The sequence below is a fragment of the Protopterus annectens genome, chromosome 13.part0 (assembly GCF_019279795.1).
Source record: "Protopterus annectens isolate FY-2018-M chromosome 13.part0, PAN1.0, whole genome shotgun sequence".
Lineage (NCBI taxonomy): Eukaryota > Metazoa > Chordata > Ceratodontiformes > Protopteridae > Protopterus > Protopterus annectens.
In genome coordinates, this window is record NC_056747.1 from 182,643,301 (window position 1) to 182,668,145 (window position 24,845).

Below are 24,845 nucleotides of genomic sequence, written 5' to 3' on the forward strand. Positions count from 1 at the left end.
AAGGAGCAGAGGACAAGCACAAATCCCTTACAAACCTCGCCAATGGGGCACTGCAACACAGAAGGGAGGAGAAGACAGGTTCCAAACTACTAGAAGGCAAACACAATGACTTAAACCTCAAACTGCCAAGCAAAACTCTCTTGGCAGCTCCCTTGGGAGGAAAATTAGCACTTTTTGCAGACAACTGGTGCATCGTCACAAAGGACAAATGGGTCCTAAACATTATCTCACACAGATACAGATTCCATTTCCACACCTTGCCAAGGATAAAAGGAATGCCAAACCTGCCACAAAATCAATGGGCAGAGGCACAAAAACAAATTACAGCTCTCATGGACATGAGAGCCATTCGACTGGCACACACACACACTGCTAATTTTATATGCATGTGAACTCTGAGATTGCGCCAAAGTAGGGAAAGGAGTAATACCCTGATTCCCCATTGTGCCAAGAATCCTCACTATAACAGTCCTGTTATGTTTGATCTTCAGTCTGTTTCCTTTGAGCATTTTGCTTGATATTTCTTAAAATCCACTTCCGTAAGAAGATGCCTACCTATTTACCCTCACCTCAGTAGTACTGAATAGTTTTCTCAGACTGCTGTTGAGGGATGATGATTCTGTGCCATAAGAATTCTAAATGTCCTAGATTGAGAGAGCACAGGCCACATTCTTTAGCTCCTTTGGGCTACCCTTGTTGTGCTAAGTGATTATGTGGAAGCTTCTGGCAGTAGTCTGAGTCCTACTTTTCTGTCAAGGGAATCGGGAATACTTTATTTCTTAAGACATCAGGAGATGGAGGTTGCATCCAGTTCTAGATTAAGCAGCTTCAGTCTGTACATTTCTTTGAGGATTCAAGTGACGACTGTTCAGGCTTTGTTGCTTCAGCAGTCGAACCTATGAATGCTATGTACAGATGTGACAGATGTTTGTTGACACACCATTGTACTTGTGCTGCTGATTAAATATCATGTTTTCTTCTTTTCTTCGGATTATTTATGGAGTTTGTGATAACATCTTTCTGAAAGGTCCCTAAATTTCCTTTTTGTGTGTGTGTGTGTGTGTGTGTGTTGGGGGTCTTGAACATAAGCTATGTCTTTGGGATTGATGAACCTGAAACTTCTCCTACTGTGTATCCTGCTAATCCCTGGTATGAATGTGACTTCTCTGTCTTAACCATGTGTCCGATACCTGCAGTGTGATGTCTGAGTTTTCTGTCATTCTGCTTGTAACTTCACCTGTAAGGCTTCATATGTAAGGTAACCTGTAGGGGTGAAGGACGTTTGGCCTCTGACCAGTTTCACCCTGGACGGTTGGACCCAAATAAAAAAAAGTAAGTGAAGCCAAAGCACATCAAAGCATAAATAGAAAAGAAAGACTGTTTAAACATTCTTAAAATTGGTTTAGACAGTCTTTTTTATTTCTATTTATGTGCTTTGACTACACTTTACAAAAAATGCAATTAGTTGGATTATGTAGAAAAAAAAAAACAATAACTGCAAAAACAAGAAGGAAATAAGTAGTAATAACATCTGGAAGTTCGCAGCACCAACTAGTCCGGAGTTACTGTATAACGGTAAAATTAACGTTGTATAAAAGTAAATACAATTAACATTAAAAATACAATTAAGGTATTAAGAAATAAAGTATCCCTGCAAGTATAACCTAAAATAAAAATGTAAAAACACGTATATGCAATAAATCAATGAGCAGAAACTCCGGACTAGATAATGCTGCGAACATCCAGATTAGTTAGCAAACCATTGTTAAACAGAAATATTCTGTAAATTCTTGTAGCTGTGACCGCTTTACTGATCAGAAAATGAAGTCATCAACAAAACAACACTACATATGTATGTACTTACTTGAAGGAGAATTAGAACATTTTCTCCAACACCACACATTTAAATAATAATTGAATATCAGTCTTTGAACAAAAAAAAAGTGAGGTACAAGATACATAATTACACATACACTGCCAGTCATTTTTCTATTAAAATTATATATATCTATATGTGTGTGTGTGTGTAAGATCTTTCTTAAAATATCCATCCCATCATCATATTGATTTCATTTAATTTTAAACAATTTATTTATAATACATAATAGTGATTAAAATATCAACATAATATAAAGTAAAAAAATGTCTAATTTATTATAAAAAAAGTTATAAAGTAACACTAGTCATATGTTAAAACATAACACTAGTTATATGTTAAAAGTTTGTTATGTTTATACTAACCAATGTAATAATTAAATAAAAATATTAAAGTAAAAAATATATATATTTACAATGAAAAATCAACAGTGTTATTGAATAATTAATTAAATAATAACATAATGATAAAGTACTTACTAGAATATATTTGGGGTCAAATAGTCCGGGGTCGAACTGTCCACTAAAAATAAATCACATATACAGTACATATAAATTTTTACATGAAATTGTATAGAAATGTATTGGGGTCGAACCGTCCTGCGGTGAACAGTCTGGGGTCGAATAGTCCTGTTTCTACCTGTAGCTTGGCTACCATTCACCATGTTGTCATGTTATAGTTGAGCTGTTTGATGTCCATCTCTTCTTTAAGCCTTAAGATGTGTGCTGGAGCCCCTGATGTAAAAGCCTTCACTTGTGCTGTCCATAGGTCCCTGTGGCCTAGTCTGAACTGCTGGAAATACATTCATCTTGGCTAGTAAGCTTTGCAACTCTTAATCTATAGACACGGAAATCAGGAGCAAATATCTTTAAGTCACATCTGGACAAAATAAGGACCACATAATTAATGTAAGGTTTGCATATTTATGCCACAAAATTGCTACAGTTTCTGGCATCACAGTCGCTGTAGGATTTTGCACACACCGAACTGTGGCATAATAGTAATATAAATGAATGCACATCAGCAGGGGATTTTAGGGCATAAAGCAACAGTATAATAGACTGTTCCCACAAATTAAAACTATTACTTAGTTACCTACCCCTTTTAAGACTAACCAGCAGTGTAGTGTCATCCGATAATGATTCACTTTGTGTGCTGGCAGTCCTAGATTCATGTTTTTTTGCTTGGCAATCATAAGAGAAGATGCTGTGAGGGTGTATTTTGAGTTGTATTTGACCGTGCAATTGTGTCCTGTTATGAAACCTTGTGCCTGAAACAACATTAAGGAAAATGGGGTAGATAGCATCTGTGTTTCTGTGGGATTGCTCCACTTCAAAGTTACCCAAGAATGGAAAAGCACAGACTCTAGATGGTGCCTTTTGTGGGAAGAATTGCATAGACCACCCTCTTTGCGTTATTGACTTTGGTGTGTGCAGTATCCTCTAAATAGGAGAGCACAGATCACAGACTATGTGCTCTGTCAGGGCTAACCACTCGACAGTGTAAAACTTGACTATAGGTGATTTGGTTGTGTTGACTAATGTTGCCAAAAATGGGCATGGATATTTGCTGGTGATAAGTGGATTGAGGTCCCAGCCTACTCCATCCTATGCCAAGGATCCATGGTAAAGATGGGAGAGGACTGTATGCCTTTATTGGCCAGTGTATTATTGCCATAAAACCCAGCAGCCTTGTGGCAGTAAGCTGCTGACTAGCACGTGTTCAGGTTACCAGAGATAGTGCTATTCAGCGAAAATTGGACATAAAACCAGACAACCCGCCAAACATGAACTAAGGATTGCTGCGGTCAGTATAGGTTCACTGAAAATATGAAGCTTGGAAGTGGATGACATGATGGTAAGGAGAAGGCTGGACATCCTTTACATGCTGGAGTCAAGGTGAAAGGGTAATGCAGCAAAGCCACATCTTCTGCTCAGGAAGAGGACAAACTAGAAATGGATTGGGAATTGTGGTGAGGGAGGGGCTTCAGAAGGTGGTGAGAGATGTCTTCAGAATTAGTGACAGACTCATGGCAGACTCCAGTGTAAGGATAGCACAGTATTCATAATCTTTGCCTGTGTTCCCACAGCAGGTTTCCAGTAGCAAAGAAAATAATGCATTTAAACAGCAGTTGCAGGACTTACTAGATAAAGCAGGACAACAAGAGTCTGTGTTGATGGTAGGGAATCTGCATTCACATATTGGGGCAGCCACAACAGGATATGACGACTGCCTGGGTCCACATGGATTGGGCAACCAGAACAAAGGAGATGAGGCCATTCTAGACTTCTGCATGGCAAATGGCTTGATGGTGGCCAGCACATGGTTCAGCAAGGAGACCATCACACGATCACGTACATGAATGACCAACTTGTAACTCAAGTAGACCTCTTCTGTTTTTAGTGAAGGACACTGAGGTAGTATTAGTGATTGCAATGTCATCCCCAGTGAAGCAGCCAACCCACAGCATAAACCACTGGTTGCCACATTAAGCTGCAAGCAGTGGTCAGAGAAGGGTCCAAGATCAACAGAGACTAGGCTGAAGTCGTCAAAGTTGACAGGAGGGGGTAGCACACGAGTTTAGAGAAATAGTTAAGGCTCTAGTACCTCTGGAAGAAGAGGAAATAGGTGGAGCTGAAGAAGAATGGCAGCACCTCAAAGCATCAAGTGTGAGGACTATAAAACAGATATGCTGCTAAGTCAGGTATGGAAACATACCTCTCAACTCTACAGATATTCGCAAATGTCCAGATTTTTGTCACACATTTTTGGTCCATTTTTCATAAAATTGTGGTTTTCTGACAAACTAGTGGCAAATCATTTAAGATTGAAGTTAGAAAATGACAGACATTTGAGTTTCTGGCTTCATACCCTTCAGAAAATTCTAATGTAAAACCTGTTATTTTATCAACTTTCTAAGTTTGTAAGAGCAATATTTAAAAATTGTCCTTTTTGTGGGCCTTTGTCCCACTTTTATTTATGGCTTTATCCAGATTTCTTTCTCTAAGAGGTTGAGAGGTATGTAATGGAAACAGTGTGTAAGGAAAGCTTATGGTGGAATGCAGAAGTCCAGAAAGTCATCAAAAGGAGTGCAAAAAAAAAAAAAAAACATAGAGATAGAAAAGATTTTATTTATTTTACATTTGTTGACTAGGATAGTCCAACTGGATACATGTCCATTTTCAGCAGAGGCCCAGGGAGAAAAGCTCCAAAGGTAGTTACAAATGCAAATATACATAGTACAAATTAAGCACAGTTTACAGCCTCTCTAGAGATATGTAAGTTTTACAATCTCACAAACTTATGATATAGTTTTAACAAAATGCAACACAAATAAATTGCAGGTGTAATAGGTAATAGATTAGTACTAAGCTAACTGCCCTTGCGAGCCATTTTAAGCTTAGCCAATTATCCCTTGTGAGACTCAAACCCTGCACCTTGTCTTTGTAAGGCAAACACCTTGACCATAATAGCATTGGTACACCAACTAGTACACAAGATAAACCATGCTACAAGGGAATACTGGTTGGGGTAGCAAAGAGGCTGGCAGAGCTTATGCAGTGGCCAAGGACAAAGCATTAGAAGCACTCTAGCAGCTTTTGGAAACTCTTGTTAGTTAAGGCAAAGTGAGAAAGATAATGAAGATAGTCAATATGTGCACCCTTCATAAGGGATGCCAGCAGCAGCCTGCTAGTCAGTCCACAGGGCATCAAAAGCAAATGGAGGTAGATTTGAAATTTTGGACAAAGCATAAACATGCACTCGGTCCAGCTCCATAAACTTTTATAATCAATATCCATCCAAGTCAACATAATTAAAAAAAAAAATTAATTGTCCGTAGACTTACAAATAAGATTGATTTACTGCCTAAAAACAAAAATTACATGAAGCTGTAATTGGCAAACAAAAAAAAAAATGAACTTTTTTTTTTTTTTTTGCAAAAGTGATATTGTCATTGGATTGCCTGCTACCTCGTGCTGAAAGGCCCTTTCAGCATGTGGATTAACGAGACTAAAGCTGTGACAAAAAAAAGCAATAAGATCCTAAAAATGTAAGAATTCAGGATTCTGATCGTTATATAGACCCATTCTCGGCATTTAAATCTTTCAGCATTGCACAAGAGTCATAAACAATGGATACACAAACTTCAAGATGAAACTTACTGCAGCAGTAACACCTGAAAAGATGTCACTCCTAAGCAATCCAAGTTTAACCCTAAGGAAGATAAAAAGCGTCCTGTTTTTAAAAATAAAACTAGAGCAAACGTTTGCTCTCAAAGACTTATAATCAGCATCGTCTTTCTTAAATGCAGTTAAGCATATTTCCTTGCATCTTAGGATGTTTGTTTTAAGAATCTTTGAGTGATTCAAAGTGGTTAGTGGCTCTCCAGTTATAAGAGCTTGTAACCAGTGTCAGTATATTTGAAGAGGAGAAAGATTTTTATTGAAGGGTTTGGAGAGGTTCAGATTACACAACATTACACAGTTTCAGTAGTAGAGTGGTTTATATTGTATTGAATATCCCTGTTTTTATGTTGGAAAAACAGAAAAAGCATTAAAAGTTAGAATTTACTAGTGTGTCTAAAATATTAAAAAGATGGATGATTGCAATGCCCTTTGTAAACATATTAGATCAACTAATGGTCACAGTTTTAAATTCTGCATAGTAGACCATGTGAACCTAGATTGGGGGGGGTGGACCTTGGAAAGATTGGCTTGAGTTTAAATAACTTAGATGGCAGTTAAAAAAAAAACAATTCCACCTGTAAGTATGGACTTAATGAGACCGTTTTGATCAGTGGTATTTTGAGGATGAAGGCAGCTTCTATGTGATCATTTCATATATTGTTTTATTTTCGTTTCTTATTTGGAATTAAATGTGTAATGGTATAATGTTTTTTGTTTTTTTATGTAATTTAGATATTTTTTCATACATTTGTATAGATAAAATTATATTAGTTATTGATTATGGCATTAATGCTAGTTGTGATGGTAGGAGAAACGTTATTTAACAGAAAATATTGGGCTCGTTATGTTTGTGGGTGAGCTACTTTTAGAATCATATAAAGGTATTTAAATATTTTAGAATACATTTTTTTGTTCGAAGTTCACTTTCGATTCTGTTTACCTTTATTTATATAATGGGCAATAGATTGGATATTGTTTATTAAGGATGTTTATTATTAATTAACTGTAACAAGAAGGGAGGAGTTTTATTGATATACAAGGACCTAGATAAAGAGTGGGGATTTATTCTGAAGTCCCATTGTATCAGGACAAAAGCACTTAATTTTATTATTATTCATTTGGTTTTATTACAAAGTGTGTTGGACCGATCGATTGGAACTGTGTGAATTAATAAATGCTTGTGGTTTGTGTGCTCCTGGTTACCCATTCTTCATTATTTGGATTTCAAGCTTCTTGCGTATATCAGTCTGTCTAGCTAACATTACCCAGAAATTTTAAGTGTCATTTGCGCTTATCCAGTTGTGAAACTAGACTATACCACAGAAATTCAGTCAAAAGAAATAAAATAAAAAGTCACTGATATAGAAGCCATAAATAATATATTATGAGGCCTTCCAGAAAACAAGAATACAACCACCTAATTGAATCGGATGAAAGAGCACATAGAGGTCTTAAAAAGTACCAAGCTGAAAGCAAACCAAGACTATCTACATCAAAGTCCTCAACCACCGAGATGTGGCTTCTGTACTGCAGGGGAGAAACAAAAGAACCTTTATTTGGAATAGTCACAAATTCAGTTATTCTCAAGATCTCCCATAGCAAATCAAAATTGTACAAAAGTTTGCTCTTTACTGTGCATATCTTATGCAAAAAAAAAAATTCCTAATGGGGAGCTATCCTTCCAAACTGTCTTTCTATCATAAAGGAAAGAAATGCTCACCATCCTAAGCTGAAGAAGTAAAGCTATTTCATTTTACTGTTAAATGACTGCTATTCTCCTGTCACTGAACTTGTTAATCAAGCTATTCTGAATTTTGTCTGACTCCATGTTGAAGAACTTCCAAGGATTGGTCGTAACAAGAAGTTACCACTGCCAACATGACTAGGCTTCTTCCTTTTATTTTAAGCATGGGAATCATTGAACTTGGGACTCTCGGTGCTCAGATGGACTGTCTACACAAGCAATAAACATAACTGTAACTTCATTTGGTCTTTGAGATTGGGCCAGGAACTAAGCAAATCATTTTATAGAGTTATTAAAACAGTTCTTTAACATGTTTAAATAGATTAACAAACAAAAATGTTATATTCTACGTTTGCTGCTTATGTAGCTTTGAGTTGGTATGAAATGCATTGCAATACAACATTGTCATGAGTTGAAGTCTACAAAGACTTGTATTGAGACCTCTGCTGTCTGGACTCTCTTGGAAATCTCTGTTGGGTTGGATGAAGAACCTGAGAACTATCCAGTGCGATTGCCAGGCATGACATCATGACCCCATTGACATGGGGCTGCCTACCTGTATGTCTGCTGAGGCTGTGCCGATGAGGAGGGAAACAGCCAGCTGATTATTTGAGGGGCTTAGGAAGATTCCCCCAAATTCTTGTTAGGGAAGAGGTTCCTCGTTCCCTTATTGACGTCAGGTAGGGTTCTGAATCCACCCCCAACTTCAAAGGGCTGATGTTCGTGAAAATGACGAAAGATGTGGCTAAGGACCCACAAAAAAAAAATGTCAGGACTTCACTCAGCATCTTTTCAAAGTTCTTATGACTGTAAAGCCCCCTCAGGGGCTTCCTCTGTTCCCTGGTCTTCTATCCCTTCTAAACCCCCTTGAGATTCTGATTCCTGTGAAGATTATGTGGAGTTGGATTCTAGGGAAAGGTCCTAACCACTCCTCTCTTGCCATGGGGTCTGATGAAGAGGATTACCTTTCCCCTGATTCTGCTATTGAGGATTTACCTTTTGGAGACGCTACTGTTCACAAGATGGAACATTTTAAGTGGGACTGTTACCAAATTTCTGATATTCAGAAGAGGTACTATGACTTCTTTCAGATTGATTCATCGCAGCCTTCTGCCCTTCCTCCATTGTTGTATGCCCCCTTGGACACCTTTTCCTCTGATTCCCAGCTTCCTTCTCCAAAGAAACCTGACCGGTTCCGTAAAGTAATCAAAACGACCAAAAAGAGCAAGACTGGAAAACAAAGGTTAACAATGAACTACAGTGATGCACAAAAGAAAAACACCCACCAAAAATTTTAGTCTTAAAAACACACAGAGCTTTCAGGATAACCCTTCAGTGTATAAAACCAATTCACATGCAAGCCATCTTTTTTTTTTTTTATAGTCATATGAAAAAGTCAACCAAGTCACTAAGCTAGTTAAGTTAGTTATACAGACTTAAAAACAATACTATAAATACACATATACATAAAAACATACTGTATATGAATATATTCTTAAGAATAGATGATTCTAAAACATTTTAATATGTCCAAATGGGATCCGGACACATGCTTGACTAGCATATGTCCGAATCACAAAACATCGAACATGTGCACGAAACCGCTTAACATCGACAAGCACTTCCGTGTATGTGTGCCTGTTTCGTAGATCGGACTACAGTGCGGGTAAGGGAAAATTCCATTTTCCCCACTGTAGTGCGATCTCATAGTGAGAATAATAAAGTAGGGGGGGTGTGGGGGGCAGGGGGGTGAAGCCCCCCTCCAGAAACGTATATATTTTTTTGAACTCACACATACACGGAAGCGCTTTTCGATGTTAAGTGTTTTCGTGTATGTGTGTTCGATGTTTTGTGATTCGGACATATGCTAGTCGAGCATGTGTCCTAGACCCGTCCAAATACATTTATTGATGGTATTATACAAGAATACATTCCAAAAAATGTAAATACATTTATAATTTCATCTGTTTTCGCTTAAGAATAGGTTTAATACTTGGCAATGCATTCAACCCTTTGGGGTTTATCAGCCTTAAGTCTCTCTCTCCATTTATATTCAGCTACCTTCGTCTTATTAATATTACCTACTCTGTTAATCAGGGTGACCTTCTGAACCACTCTAAACTTAAATTCATGCCTCACACCTTTCTCATTAACATGTTAGAGAATTTGTAAGAGCACCCATCCGTATATCAGAAAGATGCACTGAAATAACATTCATTCAGTTTTCTATTAGATTTACCAGTATAGAAGGAGGGACAAGCCAGAGAGCTGGATAAATCACATTAGTGGTACTACATGTGGCAAAACACTTAAATTGACATTTTCTGAGTGATAAGGTGAATGAATTTAATACTACTCGATACATAATTAAATACAATTGTAGCATGGTTTTGTTTGTGTCTTTCGGCTTTTCCCGGTTAGGGGTCGCCACAGTGGAACTTCGGTCCGCTAATGATTGGCAGTAGATTTTTACGTACTGGCTTGCCGGGCCTAATGCACAACCTTCAACGAAGGAACGCCCATTCACGCATGTCGCTACACAGAAGACGCTCTGAGAATCGTACGGGCAACGTCTACCTGTGAGGCGACAGCGCTACCGCAGCACCACCACCGCAGTATAGCATGGTATTGTTCCTAATTTTCTATGAAGATACCTTATTTTATTGGTGCGTTTCGTTATAACACAACTTTTCCTTAGTGTTTTGTGATTTCCTATTAGCAAAATGCATTTTATCACCTTTTAACTTAGTTAATTGGGGCAGTGCTTGCAAAATCCCCAGTTTGAATTATTTTAACAGTCTCTTTCATTCTAATGTTATATTTATTGACATAGCGAACCAGATCATTTTGATCTATGGTCACATTCATGGACATAGATGGCCTTTGATCACAATTAGCAAAATGCGATAATGCCTGCTCTTCACGTTCATTAAGAATGTAGTCATACATTTCGACAAAAGACCTGTATCATACTGTCTGCTCACAAACTCAGCTTTCATGTCCTGTATCTGTTTACAAGTCTCTACATCAGTTGTCAACCTGCTTTCCCTTAAAAACTGACTTTTAAGAGTCCCTTTATAGACATGTTTAGGGTGCATACTATTCCTGTGTAAAAATGTATTAGCCTGTACTTCCTTTTTAAATAAACATGTACAGAGTTCATGTCCTTGTTTTTTAATTTCAGTATCCGAAAAACTAATACTAGTTGATGCAAAATTTAACTTAAATTAAAAAGAAAATCAGTAGTACTCTCCAAGAAATGTACATTTTCGAAAAAATGAGGCCTATTGTGTCAGGTAAAGGGTGCGTTACAGAACCAGTTTCGTATCGAACAGCTTTTGCGGCCATTACTATGTAATGTACGGAGCTATATTTGTGATACTAATAGTAATTTGAAAGGGTTCTATGAATGATACAAAGCTAATACTAATTATTTGTTGGTCACTTTAGATGCAAACTCATTGTTCACGCTTAATGCTAATTCTTACAGTATAGAAGCTAAGAGAATAATTGGTTTGAAAAACTGATTTACTTGATGGTTAAGTGAGTATTAAGTTGTCGTGATATTTGTTCATGTAGGCTAGTGAAAACTTGGAGAAGAAGAAAGGTCTTGCTAGGTGCTAATGAACTAGGAGTTCCAGAAAGGAAAACAGAATAATAGAGGAGGAAGTGAGCTTTGCAGGCTAGCAGAGACATGAGGGGAGGGAGGTGGGTGAGGTACTTAATATACGAAACAAAAGGTTGGCAGAATATGTGGTGGTTTGCAAGAGAATGGGGGAACTTCACTGAACCATACACATAGATTGCACTATTGAACCAAAAGTAACAATTGTCTCTCAAATTTAAACATAAAACACCACACTTTAATGAAGTATTGCAGATCAATTTTAGCGCCACACACCAGCATTTTACCTTATTTTATTTATTTTAAATTATGATGTATTCACTAATTTTTTGACACACACACACACGTGTGTGTCTATATATATATATATATATATATATATATATAGTATAAGCAGTTAGTGTGAAGATGTAGGAAATGTTTTTTGTATGCATACACTGTGATCATTGGGTAGGAAATGTAGTAAAAGGGGAGTATAAATGGAATAGTTAAGCGTTTTACGTAATTTCTGAAGAAGTCCTAATGGTAGGAAGAAACCGGTGGAAGAGGGGAGAAGGTGGGAATAGACTGCAGAGACTGAGATGATAGGCTGAAAGCCAGGGTGGTGAGAGAGGAGTACACAGTGATGACAAGTGATGAAGGGTAGCCACAGCCAGAGGCAGCCATGGAGAAGCAAAACCTGAATGGAGAGCATTTGTGAAGGGAGCAGGAAAGGACCACCCGGGCAGGGGAATAGGAGGGGGGAATTTGTAATGAGCAATGAATATCATAAATCAAGGGGCAGCTGGAAGGTCCAGGAGGAGTTGAATTAGTGCTGTTGGTGAGGGGATCTGTCACTGATAATGTCAGGTGGGAAGAGGTGGAGCAGAGAAGGAAAAGTGTGGTAATCAGACACTGCTACAGGTGCCAACATTTCTGAACCAGCTGTTCAGAGTGTGAAAAGTTAGAGGCCTGTTTGATTTCACACAAGATGGCAACAACTTGAACAGTACCAGTTCAGGGATCAACTGAAGAGCAATTCATATGATCCCTGGCTAATACCAAAGCTTTGAGCGAGGGCAAGACACTGGTCACATACTTGTCAGAGTAAGTCCAATTCTGAAGTGGCCTTCATGTTGCTGCTTCTTAATTACTTGTTTTGAGCCAGCAGTGAGAGGCATGAGAAAGGTTCACTCCATGGTGCCACCATGAGTTGTGTGTCCCGGGGGGGGGGGGTCACAAAGGCCCCTCCCTAAATTGAGTAGCTGGAGTGAGTAATTGATGACCAGCTTGCACCCAAAGGGCTGTTCCTCAGCTGAGTTTTGCATTTAGGACAGGAGAATTATCCCCGTCCTTGTGCTTCTCCTGAGTTAAGCAGGAGATGATGGCCCACATTAAGGGTCCCATGAAGGCCCTTCCTCAGTAGCAGCAGGGTTTGAAGGATAATCCCTACCAGTGAATGTACGGCAGCTCTTTGCTGTCTGGTGGGACCTGCCCTTATTGTTACTGGAGATGCAGTCTTAGGGGTCATTGCCAAACTTTGTGTAGGCCACTTCCACCAAGTGATATCTATGTGCTCGACTTCCCCAGCACTTTAGTCCTGTTGCTCAACTTCTGACACTTGACTTTGGTTTGCTCAAGCCAGATGGATCTGTTCAGCTTGCCTCCATCCATCCCAGAGCTGTGATTCAGACAGGGTTCTTCCCATCATCTTTGTTCTTCAGCAAGGGAGAAGCACACAGGATCTAGAGGGTTCCTGTTAAATGATCGAAGACTCATTCTTTCGAATGCGTCTTGATCGAATTTGAAAGCACTAAAAGGCATAATTGTGAAATGGCATATAAGCAAATTCTTTTCCTGGGAAAGAAATAACTTGTCCGCTTCCGTTACATGCCATTTTCGTTACTGTAGTGCGATTTCGGTGTTGGTATATTTAAGTAGGGGGGTGTGGGGGTAAAGTCCCCCACTTTATGTAATGTTTTAAAAAATGTTTTTGTTTTGTGGAACAATTTTTTTCCCTTGGAAAAAAAATGCTGTTCTAAGCATTCGAGATTGTAAACTTTCGCTTACATGGGTTCGATAAATCATCGTTCATTTTTTTAAGCATTCAATGATTTAACATAGACCCAGTCTAGAGACACTTAAGTATGAAAAGGATTAAAGCAAGCACATTCTTCTCCTCCTGCTTTCAAGAAAGCAGCCCCCTCTCCTCAAGCCCCCAGTGGAGTGGAATTCTGGCTAAACAGCCTACAAATTAATTGTTATGCAATCTCTGTTGGTCCAACTTGGGTTGTAGCAACCATGTAGCTTTTCCATCTTATTGCTTGATGAGGATGTTAAGGCTCCGGGTGGTGTGGAGGTAGTGCACCCTTCTGCTACACTGGGGCTTCAATCCTTCTACTGTCTATCTCACCTGTCCAAGTTTGAGTTGTACCAGTTGGGTGAGACACTGAAAAAGCTGACTGTTTCACTTGTTTTGGGAATCAAAAAAGAGATGATTAAAACACTTACCCCTGATTTCTGCAAAGGGCTTCTCTGTTGCTTGCTTTAATTTTGATTGGGATGATGTGGTTCATCTAAGTGCCTGCTGCAAACAGCATGACTTAATCTTTCCTCTGAATAAGGTCACTTTTGGGGGCAGTCCTCTTTGAGCATGCTTCCTAGGACCTGATTGAGAACTTTCATAAGAATAACCAAAGATGGCATTCTGTATGACACCCCCTCCCTCCTTTAAGGGAAGAAAAGGACCTCAAGCATAGGAAAGTCTTACCCTTGCCAAGTGCCTCAGTCCTGCAGCATGTGGACAGATGTCCATGCATGTTAAGCATTTTGGTATTATGTACGTGTGATCACTCAGCAGTATCTGTGATTGAATCAGTGGTGCAGGTGCTGTGCAGTCTGTCTTAACTTGACACATTACACTGTGGCATGCATCTGGATTAGGATACCTGCATCCCCAACATGGGCAACTAGAGTAAATAAAAAAGAGAAAATTCAATAAAGTATAGTTTCCTGTTTTAATATCCCAGCTTGTATGTCATTTATGCCCTGATGAAAGCAAAATGCCGATTGTATGAGTACTTGTTTATTTCATTTTATTTTATTTTTTCATCTCTGTTTCGTGGTTGGAAATTGCAGTGATGTGGCCTTGAGCACAAACAATCAGGGGTCATGCTTATTATTTGCAAAATAATTCAATAAATTTTCTAAGGAGGACAATGTAAAATTTGCAATTTTGTGATCCTGAAAAAAAAAAAAAAAAATCAGAGGGTGGCTGAGTGAATGAAGGTTATAGCTCTGTAGTTTGACATTGAGATGCAGTGACTGGTGTAGCACCTCCTAGAGATTTTTTCCATGTTTTCTGCCCTCATGTCTGAAAACCTGCAAGCCTTGCTCCAGCTGGATATAGCCCAGGAAATTCACCGCTTTGTTGGTAGAAAACTGCCCAAAATATGGTGTCATTCAAGTAGTCATGAGAGAGCTTTATGGCCTTCTCAGGATTCTGGCTGTGAGGAAAGTTTTTTTGCAGTGACACATCCTCACCCTTGGGGGGGGGGGGGTAGTGTGATCCATGTAACTGTGGAGACTCAGAATACCTTTCCCAAAAGAGTGCATGTTTCCACACACTTTCATTGAAGGCTACTATCATTTGGTGGTTTGGTCAGCCTAACACCTACCCAAGGCTATGCATTTACATCTCCATCCTCCCTAGCAGCATGTGCATGCCTGTCCTTCCCTGCCAGACAATTTTGTATGCATGCAACTGTTGCTCTGTGTGCTCCACTTTTCCTTATGGCTTTTTTTTTTCTTTGCTGTAGTCTTGTACCTCTAACCACTGCAGGCACTACTTTAGCACATAGGGAGGTCCGTAGATACCTTGTAGCCAGAATAGTCATTGTACCTTAACACAGAGTGCCACATAGTGCCATCATTCAAGTAGCTTGTAACATCAGCAATGCATTTATAGAACAAATGGCCTTGCTTCTAGTAGAGTGCTAATGCCAAATGTAAGTATTCTATTGATCAGGCTGCTTAAAACCTGCCCTTCTGCATGGCATCTGTAGGTTTGTGCTACCACTGGCAAAATGACTTTCCATAATAAAAGTATATAATACTTGGAACATTGTTAGTTGTGTAGCTCTTAAGTGTACATGTGTCTGAGATTTATTTTTTGTACTTTTCAGCTCTGCCTCCTAAACCACCTAAAACCAGGCCTGCATCAAGCGGACTATCAAATGGAAATGGGTCACATGGGACAACACTGCAGGATGCAGAGTGGTACTGGGGTGAAATCTCTAGGTAAGTGGACTGGAGAGATTGTTCTAAGTAAACATTACTGGGGAGAGCTTTATAGGCAAACTGAATGGTTATCTGGAGATATATGTAGGTACGTCACACTTAAGGAGCTCTGTCTAGTTCAGTACAGCACCATATATATTTTTTGTGTTTCTTATAAGTATTCCATTTAGGGGATGTAACAGAACTGAAACTTTGCAATGGTCTTAATTTACATGGAGCTTAATTTTGTTCTAATGTACTCACTGCTGTTGACATCTCAGTATGACCTTCCTGGTTCATTTCACCCCCCCCCCCCCCAAGTTGTTGAAAATGAGTTGGGGGAAGAAACTCTTGGGTCTAACTCCAGTATCTATTGATGTTCATCATAATGATCACTGCTGCACTGGCCATATGCATGGGTTTTATCCTGCCAAGGATATAGCAGCCAGTTTCCAAAGCTTCAGGACATCTTGCAGGCTTCCAAAGTGCCAGGCATCTTGAGCTGACAAAGTCAAGATTGGGCACTAAGCCCTTAAGAGCTTTTCTGCTGCCGACGAGTACCCTCCTCTGAATGTTTTGAGGATTGACTGTCTGCTTGTGCTTTCCTTTACTTGGCAGATAAGTCCACTTTAGGGGGAAAAAAACTTCAATTTTGTTGATGTTTTATTACTTTCCTGTTCAAGAAAGTTATTTTAAAGTTAGGACTGTCTCAATACTGTAACATACTTTGAAATGGAGCATTCGTTTTTTCTGTCAGTTTAAAAGTGATGAAAATTAAATGACTACATTTTTTTTCTGTGGAGAAGTTGTTTATTTTACGTTTTTGGGGTTGGCATAGTGTTTTAAAGTGGTTTTACTGTGTTTTTCTGTCAAAAAATTTAACTTTTTTGGACTGGTAATGTTTACCGGCAGTTGCTTGTCTTACCCAGGTATAGAGGCACCATTTTCAGCTTAACCGTGGAACAGACTACAGGTCCCACAGTTGGTCCTTCTGCCAGCCACAAAAAGAAAAAAAAATAGCAAACAGTCTTTGCCACCACAGCAGGCTAACAGTTTGTCTTAGCTGCAGGTGGCTGACTCTACTGTGGCTGTTTTGTTTTACCGCAATCACTCATCTTTTACCACAGGTCCCTCTGGTGTAGCACCTACAGTCACTATGGACTGCAGTTAGTCACATCCTGTGCAGCTGTTGGGGTCCCCTCAGTGGGCAGGAGAGAGCCACTCTTGTCGCTCCTGAGAGAGGGAACAGGGAAGGTGTCCCTGTTGTATCAGAATGCTGTGCTCATTCCTGGAGAAGCAGTGGCCGCCATTAGTAACATAGCTGACCCCATTTTTCCAGTCAAAAAGAAACAAAAGACCGAACATGTATATCTACTTCTCAGTTTTCTTTTGATACGAGTAGTTTACTGGATCTGGCTCAGGGTATAATTCAGGTTATAGATCTTTCTTGTAAAATAGTTTCTGGTAAACGAAAGGGGGATTCCTGTCTTCCTGGAGAGATTCAAGATTCTGAATCTGAACAGGAACTCACAGGGACATGTATAGTTTTTTTTTTCCCCCCTCAGATTTCTGATTCAGACTCTGAGAGCTCAGTTTCTGTTTCTGGTTCTCCCTGTGGGGGTTTCTCTTTCTCTGAGACTAGTGCTAGAAAGTGCCAGTGTTTTCTGTGGGAAAATACTGAGCTTTCTTATTCCCCCAGAATAACAAAATGATTTTCCAGAAACTAAACCCATTCCTTCTGTTCTGTCTGCTGTAGAGGATGCATGTGTTACGGCCCAAAATTTTTCTTATACTTAGCATTTTGCCCCTAAAAAAGTTGGTAGGATGAATAAAGTTCCTGAGTCTCTCAGATTTTTATACAGTATTCCCAAACCTGACCCAGCAGCTGTAGCTTTAGTTGATCCCACTGCTGCTAAGCACTTAATTTCAACCCTACTCTGCCTGATACGAATGGCAAAGTTATTGGTGGGTTTAGGGGAAAAGTGTGCACTTCTGAAGCTTTGATTTTCAGAATTTTGAATCATCAGTCTCTCATGTTAAAGTTTTTTTTTTTTGACAAATTGTGAAAGCATGAGGAGTGTTTTATCTGCAGTTTCTTCTAGTGAGGAAAAATCTGCTTTAAATAACTTGGTTCCTTCTATTGCACGAGTAACTACTCTTTGCTTTACTGTGTTTGTATGACTCTGTGGATACCTCTTCCAAGGCTATGGCCACTGGTACTGTTTTAAGGAGGATTGCTATTCAAGAGACTTTGTGACCCCCTCTCACTCTGGGCCCTTTTTTCTTCCAGAAATTTTGAATCCCCATTTTTCTCTTTGGCAACAGACTGTTCCTGAAAATCATTCTTTAAGGTTACAGATGGCAGGGGGAGGAAATTCTTCCTTTACAGGGGATTATTCCTCACCCTCCACATCAGACTACATGCTATCCTAAGTAGTGATAGAACAAGTTGCTACTTTCTAGGCGGGGAAGGGTTTGTATTCAAGGATGTTCGTAGTGCCAAAGGAAGAAAATACTTGGAAACCAGTTCTGGATCTTTATTTCCTAAACCTGTTTGTGATCGTGCTCAAATTCAAAATATCACTTCACAACCTGTTACCTCTTCTCTCTGTCTCTCAAGTTTCCTGGCAACAATAAACTTTAAATATGCTTTTCACATCTGCATTCATCAGATGTTTCTTAAGGTTTTGTGTATCTGTATCACATTTTCTTTTCTCTGCCTTACCCTTTGGACTATACAAAGTGTATTCGTAAAGTGTCTAGCTCCGGTTATAGCTCATTGCAGGCTACAGGTTATTCACATTTTTTTCTATATTTAGATGACTTGCTCATCTCTGCAGAGTTTTCAAAGTGTTAGGAATCACTCTCTTGGGTGAGAGCTCTTACACAAGCTGAGATTCCAAGAAGACATTTGAAAATCTATCTTGACTCCTTCACACGTGATTGTGTTCCGTGGATGTCAGCTAAACAACACAGTTCAAAGAGCTTTTCTTCTACAAGAAAAAAAGATCTTTCTGTAGATCTGTTTTTAAGGTTTTCACAAAGACTTTGGTTACTGTGAGGGAATACTTCTGGGTTTTGGTTCTCATGGCATCTGAGTTTCTTGATGCCCTTGGCATGACTCCACATGAGAAGGATTTAGTGATATCTGAAATCTCTTTTGTCTTAGCATCAACACCCTTTATCTTTTCAAATCCCAGTGTTGGGGTTTGTCAGTAGAGAAATCTTTTGGTGGAGATAACAGATATCCTTAAATCCAGGTCTCCCCTTCTCCCTCCCTGCTCCAAAGCAGTGTGTCAGTACAGATGCTTCTGGAGCAATTTCAGGAGGGATAAACGTGCAGGGGGTGTGGGACACTAAGGACAGATGAAAATGCATCAGTATCAAGGAGATGCTTGCCTTGATGAAAGCACTGAACTCATTGATCCATCTTTGGTTCCCAGGACCTTTTCAAGTGATTAGAGAGAGTACCACAGTCCTATGGTGTACCCACAAGCAAGGGGTAACCAGATCATACCCCTTTTGCAGACTAGCAATGTTAGATTGGGAAATAGCTTCACAGCTCATGCTGTAGGCATCTCACATTCTGTCAGAGTGAAATTGGTTGACCGGCAAGCTGAGTGGGACCAGGGTAGACCCTCACAAATGGGGACTTGGATCAGGGTTTTTTCCAAGATTTGTTCCATCTGTGGAGAGTTCCTCAAGTACATCTGTTTGCCTCGTCTCTGAAGAATCAACTGGCAAGATTCTGTTCTAGGATTCCATGTAAGAAGGCCTGGAAAAAGGATGTGTTTTCTTTTCCTTGGCTAGGAATGTTTCTGTATACTTTTCCACACTTTCCAGTAACATCCAATGTACTTATGAAGATTCAGAAGGAATCCCAATCCCCTAAGATCATTGTGGTGACTCCATTTTGGAAATGGCCGGGATCAGTTGCCACATGTTTCCTCAAAGACTAGATCTGCTCTAACAAGAACAGGGGTGTTTGCTATATCCCAACATCAGTCAGCTTCAGTTGACTGCCTGGATGATGGGGTCGTAATTCCTTTTAGGCACTTGCTTACTGAGGATATGCAGCAGATACTAAAGGAGACAAGAAAGCCTGCTTCTAGAAAGTCACGTATTAACAAATGGAAAAGGTTTTCTAGTTTGTGCCAGCAATATTACCAGCACCATTCAGGGCTAGTTGTTTTCTGGTTCTACAATATTTGTGTGAGTTACTGTCCTACGACCTTTCCTTATCCTCTGTCAGGGTTCATTTAGCCGTTTCAGCATGTCTGTCCACAGATTCTCGTCTTTCAATGCAGTCTTTTATCAAAATGTTCTTGAAAGGGGTTTTGCATAAGAAGCCTGGTGGCCCATCCTTGGGATCTTAATTTTGTGTTCTAGAAGCTAACATTTGAACCAACTAATCGGGCTGACTTGAGGTTCTTAACATGGAAAACAGTTTCACTTATTGCTCTGACCTCTGCAAGAAGGGTATTTGAGTTGTAAGCTCTTATGGTGAGTTAACCCTATCTCATTTTCCATAGGGACAGTATTTCTTTGAAAACGAATTCTTTTATGCTTAAAGTGGTGTCCAAGTATACTTCAGGTCAAATTATCCATCTTCCCATTTTCTTTTCTGAACCTAAAAATGAGGGGGAAGGGATACTCCATGTCTTAGATGTCCACATAATACTCTGGTACAATCTTCTCAGAAATGAATCTTTCAGATCTTTGGATCAGTTTCTTGTGACGAAAGGAGAGCCAACCTGTGTCAAAACAGACTATTTTCAAATGATTGTGTAAAGCTATTAACTTTTGTTATACTCACTATAACAAAACTGTTCCAGGTAGGGTCAAGGCCCACTCAGCCAGGACCTTGGCTTCATATATGGCCTCTTGGAAAAGGATTGGATTCTAGAAGTGTTCTGCAAGCAGCTACTTGGTTCACCGTACACTTGATTCTTTCTCTATGTCCATCTCAAGCTTTGCTAGGACCATTCTCCAGGGCTTCCTGACTTTTTCCTTCCACCTACCAAGTGTAGTTAGCTAAGGTAGTCTACCCATGTAGCTACGGCTACTCCAGCTATGGTCAATATAGTGAACATAGTACAGTTGTGTAAGTTATAGTTCGCATAACAGTGAATGTTCAGATGATCACTTCTGCAGTAGCTGCTCCCTCCTTCCATCCATTTGTTTTTTGGTATTTTTTTTATGCCAGGATGTGGACATTTATGTTTTGTTACTCGTAGCATTATCCTGTCAGGGCTCAGCCTCTCTCTCTCTGCTAGCTGGAAGACTCTGAAGGGCTTTGCACCCAAACTTGTCTTTTAGTCAGCTCACCTTGAGCTGCCTGACAAGTCCGGGCATGTGGATAGTGCTTTGAAGTTTGGAAGCTGGCCAGCTGTTATATCCTTGGCGGGATATAACCCCATATAACTAAGGCTACTGCAGTAGTGATAATTTGAACATCTATTGTTATGTTAAGCTTGACTTAAACAAGTATAGCATCTTTTTCCTCTGAGTTTCAAAGTAGCTCCATTGATTAGTTGTTTCCTATATGCATTATAGATGCACAACTCAGTAGTATTAAATGTCAGACCATTGTGTCAGAGTAGTCACAAGTCAGGTTGCTGTCAACCTGGGTACTCAAATCCCTCACGACTGATTGAGTGCTTCGGACATTGTTATTAATGTGATAATTTGTGTGGACGTCACTATCCTCAAAGGGGATGATGATGCATTTTTTGGTATTCAGCTTGAGGCCATGTTTCTGGCACCAGTCATTTGTCTGAGTGAGACCCTCTTGGGGGATGTCCACATCACTAGGAGAATTGATGAAAACACCCAGCTTGCAGTCATCTGCAAACTTGGTCAGCCATAGCCCACTGGTTTTGGCCTATACCTCAGAAAAGTATATCCCAAATAACAGAGGCCCAAGACCAAACCCTGGGATATGCCGCTTGTTACAGGTCTATTGCTTGAGGTGGCTTCCCCTATTTTGACTACGTGGGTTCTATCAGTAAGCCAGTTTTTTACCCATCTGGTAACATATGGATTGATGCCTAGTTGAGAGAGTTTATCTAGTATGCCCGAGTGGGGAATAGTGTCAAAGGCTTTGGCCAGGTCACGGTAGGCAGTGTGCACTGTCTTCCCCTCATCCATGGCTTTGGTGACCATCTCAAAGAAGTCAACCAAGTTTAGCAGACATGAACTCTCCATGACGAAGCCAAACTGTGTGGGATCAAGTGTTTGGAGGTTGCCATTGTCCTTGTTAATGAGGTCCATGATGATTCGTTCCATGGCCTTGCAGATCAGGCTAGTTTGTCTGATGGGTCTGTAATTTCCTGGATCGGTGGACACTCTACCTATGTGTAAAGGGATGACAGTGGCTGTCCTTCACTCAGCTGGGAAATAGTCAGTACTCAGGCTTTGGTTGAATAGGGTGCGTAGTGGTGATGCAAGTTCCTGCCTGAGTTCATGTAGGATGCAGCCTGGAATGGGGTCTATATTAGATGAGCGACCGTTCCGATGTTCAAATCATAGATGGTCGACATCATATGATCGAACGTCGGAAAGGTCAAAGGTGAAAGTCAATGACTTCATGCGCGTTCTCGGAGTTGGTATATTTAAGTAGGGGGTCTGGGGGGGTGCAGGGGGGCTTGCCACCCTGCTCAGACCGGTAAGGTAAGTTTGTTTTTTTTTTTTTGTTTTATTTTTTAATTTTATTTATATAGTCAATGTTTTGAACTTCGCTCATATGAGTTTGCTCATGTGAGGTTCGAAGTTTTGAAACTTCGACTATATAATGTAGACCCCTGGGATGTTATCTGGTCCCATGGAGGCTGTATTTTTTGCCTTTGAGAGGGCAGTGATGACCTGTTCCCTAGACAAAAGGGGAAAGGGGCAGGTACTGGGGATGTCCTGATTTACTGATTGGGGGGGGGGGGCAGAGGGGTGAAGTTGTTGCTGAATCTGTCAGCCAGCAAGTTTGCTATATCTGCAGCATTTGTATATGTGGTGTCCTTGACCACCAGTTCTGAACAGATCTGGGTGCTTCCTTTAAGGTTGTGGACATATGTGAAGAAGGCCTTATGATTGTCTCTAGTAGATGTGGCCAATTTGGACTCGGTTTGCTTTGGAGAATTTCACTAGTGCTCTTTATTTGCTTGCTCAGGCTAAGGAAACATTGCTTCCAATTGGGCACCTGCTCTTTCTTGGTCTTGGACAACAAATTGTTTTGCTTTTGTTATAGAGCTTATTTGTTGCAGATGTCCACCAGACAGGTTTACTCTTTCTTGTGGAGGATGATTTAGTCCTGTCTGGTATTCCTGATTCCATGCATCTATATAAATGCTCGTATAGTGCTTTGATGTAGCCATCATGGCCATAACATTAGTTAAACAACTATGCCAGGTTGTTTTTAACTTTGCATTATATGCAACCCTGACATGCTGGGTTATGCCCTTAGGTGGGGATATGCAGTAGGTGTGTGAGGGAGTCAGTCTCACCTATACGTTGACATTTGCCTCATTGCCTACCCACCTAACAATTGGCAGCTGCCATTTGTCAGTCTTGTTTCACCATCTGCTAATTTTGTCATAAATCTTTCCAACATGTGTGCACCCCCTCCTGAGAGAGTAGGGGCATCCACCCTCCTTTCACTTGGCACTGCTTATCATTTTGGTATAGGCTTTTTATTGTACATAATTAGCCGTTGGTCTCAGTCCATGTGTGAGTGAATGGGGTATCAGTTGTCCATGTGTGAGTGAATGGGGTATCAGTTGTCCATGTGTGAGTGAATGGGGTAGTAAGCTTCTGAGTATGCTTTTACCTTGCATGACCATTCCAGATACCTTTTGCTCATGGAAGCTGTTGGTATGGTGTAGATTATTTTCTGGTAACATAATTATCAGCTTAAAGAGCAGTGTCAAAAAGGAACCGAAATGGCATAGCTTATTCTCTCCTTTATTGTCAGGTTTCATTTGAATAACCACTGAATGAAAGATAGTGTCATGCCTGCTGTACATGTCTAACTGCTTTTAAGATCTGGCTTGAAAGACTGATGTCCATTTGTGTCTTAATGTGATTTATCTTAGGGGTATCAAACATTAGTGGTCCTACTGTTCAAGTGTCTTCTGTTATGTCAGATACCTTCACACAGCTGTATTTTTTCCACTTTGTCTTCATTAATGATCATTAATTTTATTTTATTTTATTTATTTCACATTTGTTGACTGGGCTAGTCTAACTGGGTACATGTCCATTTTCAGTAGAGGCCCTGGGAGAAAAGCTCCAAGCATAGGCAACAACATAACTTACAGCATGACATACAAATTATACAATAATAAGATAATAGTAGAACATTGTTGAGATTCTAAGTTTAGAAAAACTTGAGTCCATTTTTTTTTTTTTTTTTTTTTGTAAAGCTAATTTAAAGATTCTTATAAAGTAGTAAAAAGGGGAACTTGATAGATACTAGTGGGATGTTAAGTAACTGGTTAGTTCAGGTCAACATCCATGTACAAAAGGTTAGCAAAGTATGAGGAGAGCATGATTGAGGAGAGAGGTATTAGTCAGGGTTAGAGCAGAGACAAAGCCAATGTATTTTAAGGTATTCTTTAAGGCGTTCTTTGAAAAGCAGTGTAGAAGAAAGTCAGAAGTTCACTAGGAAGCTGGTTCCAGCTTTTTCCCACTATATTAGAGAAAAGTGAGTCCCCAGATATGTTGTTAGGTTTAGTAGTTGAGACTAGAAGTTTATTAGCTGAGCATAGTGTTGCATGATTTTTGTATGGGGGTAATAAGGCTAGAGAGGATTGGGATATTATTAGGGTGGTGAAGGATTTTTTGGGTAATACTAAGTTGTTGACATTGAAGTTGGTTTTGCAGTTCTAACCATCCCAGTTGTTTAAGGTTGTGGCAGTGGTGGGTTCTAAAAGGGGCGCCAGTGGCAAATCTAGCTATGTTATTGTAGCTGGTTGCAAGTTTGTTAAGGTTGTTTTTGGATAGATTGGTATATATGGCTGAAGCATATAGTAAGGTAGAGATAAGGTGGGTCTGGGCAATAGTGGTTCTAGCTAATGGTGTAAGGAAGGGCTTGATTCTATATAGAGACCCAAGTTTTCTGTTGACAGATTTTATGGTAGTATTGATGTGATCATCAAAGTTAAG

At 39.8% G+C, this 24,845-nt stretch overlaps 1 protein-coding gene across 1 annotated transcript in view; it reads left to right on the forward strand.

Moving 5' to 3' along the window:
• PIK3R2 (phosphoinositide-3-kinase regulatory subunit 2) overlaps positions 1–24,845 on the forward strand; it is a 1,862,656-nt gene that overhangs the window by 1,201,774 nt on the left and 636,037 nt on the right. The window contains exon 8 of the mRNA XM_044090759.1: positions 15,596–15,710. Coding sequence (XP_043946694.1) covers positions 15,596–15,710 — 115 coding nt within the window. The remainder of the gene's footprint in view (positions 1–15,595; positions 15,711–24,845) is intronic.